At 36.7% G+C, this 1,728-nt stretch overlaps 1 protein-coding gene across 1 annotated transcript in view; it reads left to right on the top strand.

Moving 5' to 3' along the window:
- Positions 1–747, top strand: part of LOC105528389 (protocadherin alpha-5-like) — a 9,680-nt gene extending 8,933 nt beyond the window's left edge. The window contains exons 3-4 of the mRNA XM_011965119.1: positions 13–195; positions 724–747. Coding sequence (XP_011820509.1) covers positions 13–195; positions 724–747 — 207 coding nt within the window. The remainder of the gene's footprint in view (positions 1–12; positions 196–723) is intronic.
- The last annotated feature ends 981 nt before the right edge of the window (positions 748–1,728 follow it).

The raw sequence follows: 1,728 nt of genomic DNA on the forward strand, positions 1-1,728 counted from the left end.
ACGGCGGGCAAGTCCACGCTGGTGTGCTCCAGCGCGGTGGGGAGCTGGTCATACTCGCAGCAGAGGCGGCAGAGGGTGTGCTCTGGGGAGGGCCCACCCAAGATGGATCTCATGGCCTTCAGCCCCAGCCTTTCACCTTGTCCTGTTATGGGTAGGGCGGAGAATCAGGCTTTAAATGAAGATCATGATGCCAAAGTAAGTGAATTTTCATAATAGTTAATTTTTATTTTAAATTCATAATTTTTTCCGCAGATTTGTTTTCTATATTTCTGTTTTTAATTTTAATTAATTTTACAAAATTTACGTATTTTCATTTTATTCTGTTTCTTATTATAATCTCTTTGCTTCTCTAATATTTGTAATTTAAGTGGAATTAGAAATAATTGTCCACAATCGGCACCTCAGAATTCTTGTCTTCAAACCAAAATATTCTGGGACATGTCGTTTTCTGTTGCATTGTAATTCAGATTCTTAGTAGCATGTTTCTCTGATTAATTATATAGGATTTTCATTTGTTTGCCTTTGAGCTGTAGGAAATTTGTTTTTACGTATACTCTGTTTTGATAATATATTGATATTTGAGCACCACTGTATCACTTATGCTTTTACACTTTCCATTTCAATGTTTTTCTGCTGAGACTTTTATTAAGTTAACACTTTGATTTTATCCATTTTGTGTAAGAACTCTGATCATCATACTTTTTATCTGTGGTTCCCTTTCAGACTTGTGATTCCAGGAGACAATAGAGTTTATTTATTGTCCCCCTTTTAAACCGTTGAGGAATAAAGGACAAAAACAATAATTATCAGCCTGAATACTTCTGGTTGTAATGGCTGATTTATTTACTACTGATCTAAATACTGGAAAAATAGTGATTCAAGAGATTCTGGACCTTGTGATCAAGTAAATTTATATGAAAACTGCATTCCTCTGGCATTGCAGCTCTCTTATTTCTGTTTGAATTTCATTTGATGGTCTTCTCTTCATGGAGTCTAAATCTATTTTTTGTTTTAATGTTTTCACTGTTTCTACACAGTAATTTAAACTATTCACTATTTTCTGTGTGTGTGTGTGTGTGACAGGGTCTTGCTCTGTCACCCAGGCTGGAGTACAGTGGTGCAATAATGGCTCACTGCACCCTCGAGTTCCTGGGCTCAAGTGATTCTCTCACCTCAGCCACTGGAGTAGCGGGGACTACATGCGAGCACCACCATGCCCACCGACTTTTTTTTTTTTTTTTTTTGGAGAGACGGGGTTTCTCCATGTTGCCCAGCCTGGTCTCAAACTACTGGTTGCAAGTGATCTGCCCACCTTGGCCTCCCAGAGTACTAAGATTATAGGTGTGAGTCACTATGCTTGGCTATTCATTATTTCTTTAAATGAAAAGCAGCAAAAAGTAGTGATTAGGTGTGACTTTTGTTGCTATCCTACCTTGCCTAAACTTCATTGCTACCAATTTTGTTTTGTGGATGGATTGTTTCACCTCCATTTCAGTTTCTTCTGTAAAGTTGGAGTGATAAACACTAGTTTCAATGATAGAATTTTCTTAAAGCTTTAGTAAGTTGATACTGTAAGGTGCTTATAGCTGTGTTTGCCAAATAGTAAGTGCTTAATAAAATTTGCTACTAGTTTTCCAAAGAGGAAAATAAAAACTTTATGTCATTGTATGTTAGGAAGCTCTCATTACGGATTCCATATTGTTTTCATTTTAGGTAAAGATTGAGTTT

This window comes from Mandrillus leucophaeus, unplaced genomic scaffold (assembly GCF_000951045.1).
Source record: "Mandrillus leucophaeus isolate KB7577 unplaced genomic scaffold, Mleu.le_1.0 Scaffold714, whole genome shotgun sequence".
Classification (NCBI taxonomy): Eukaryota; Metazoa; Chordata; class Mammalia; order Primates; family Cercopithecidae; genus Mandrillus; species Mandrillus leucophaeus.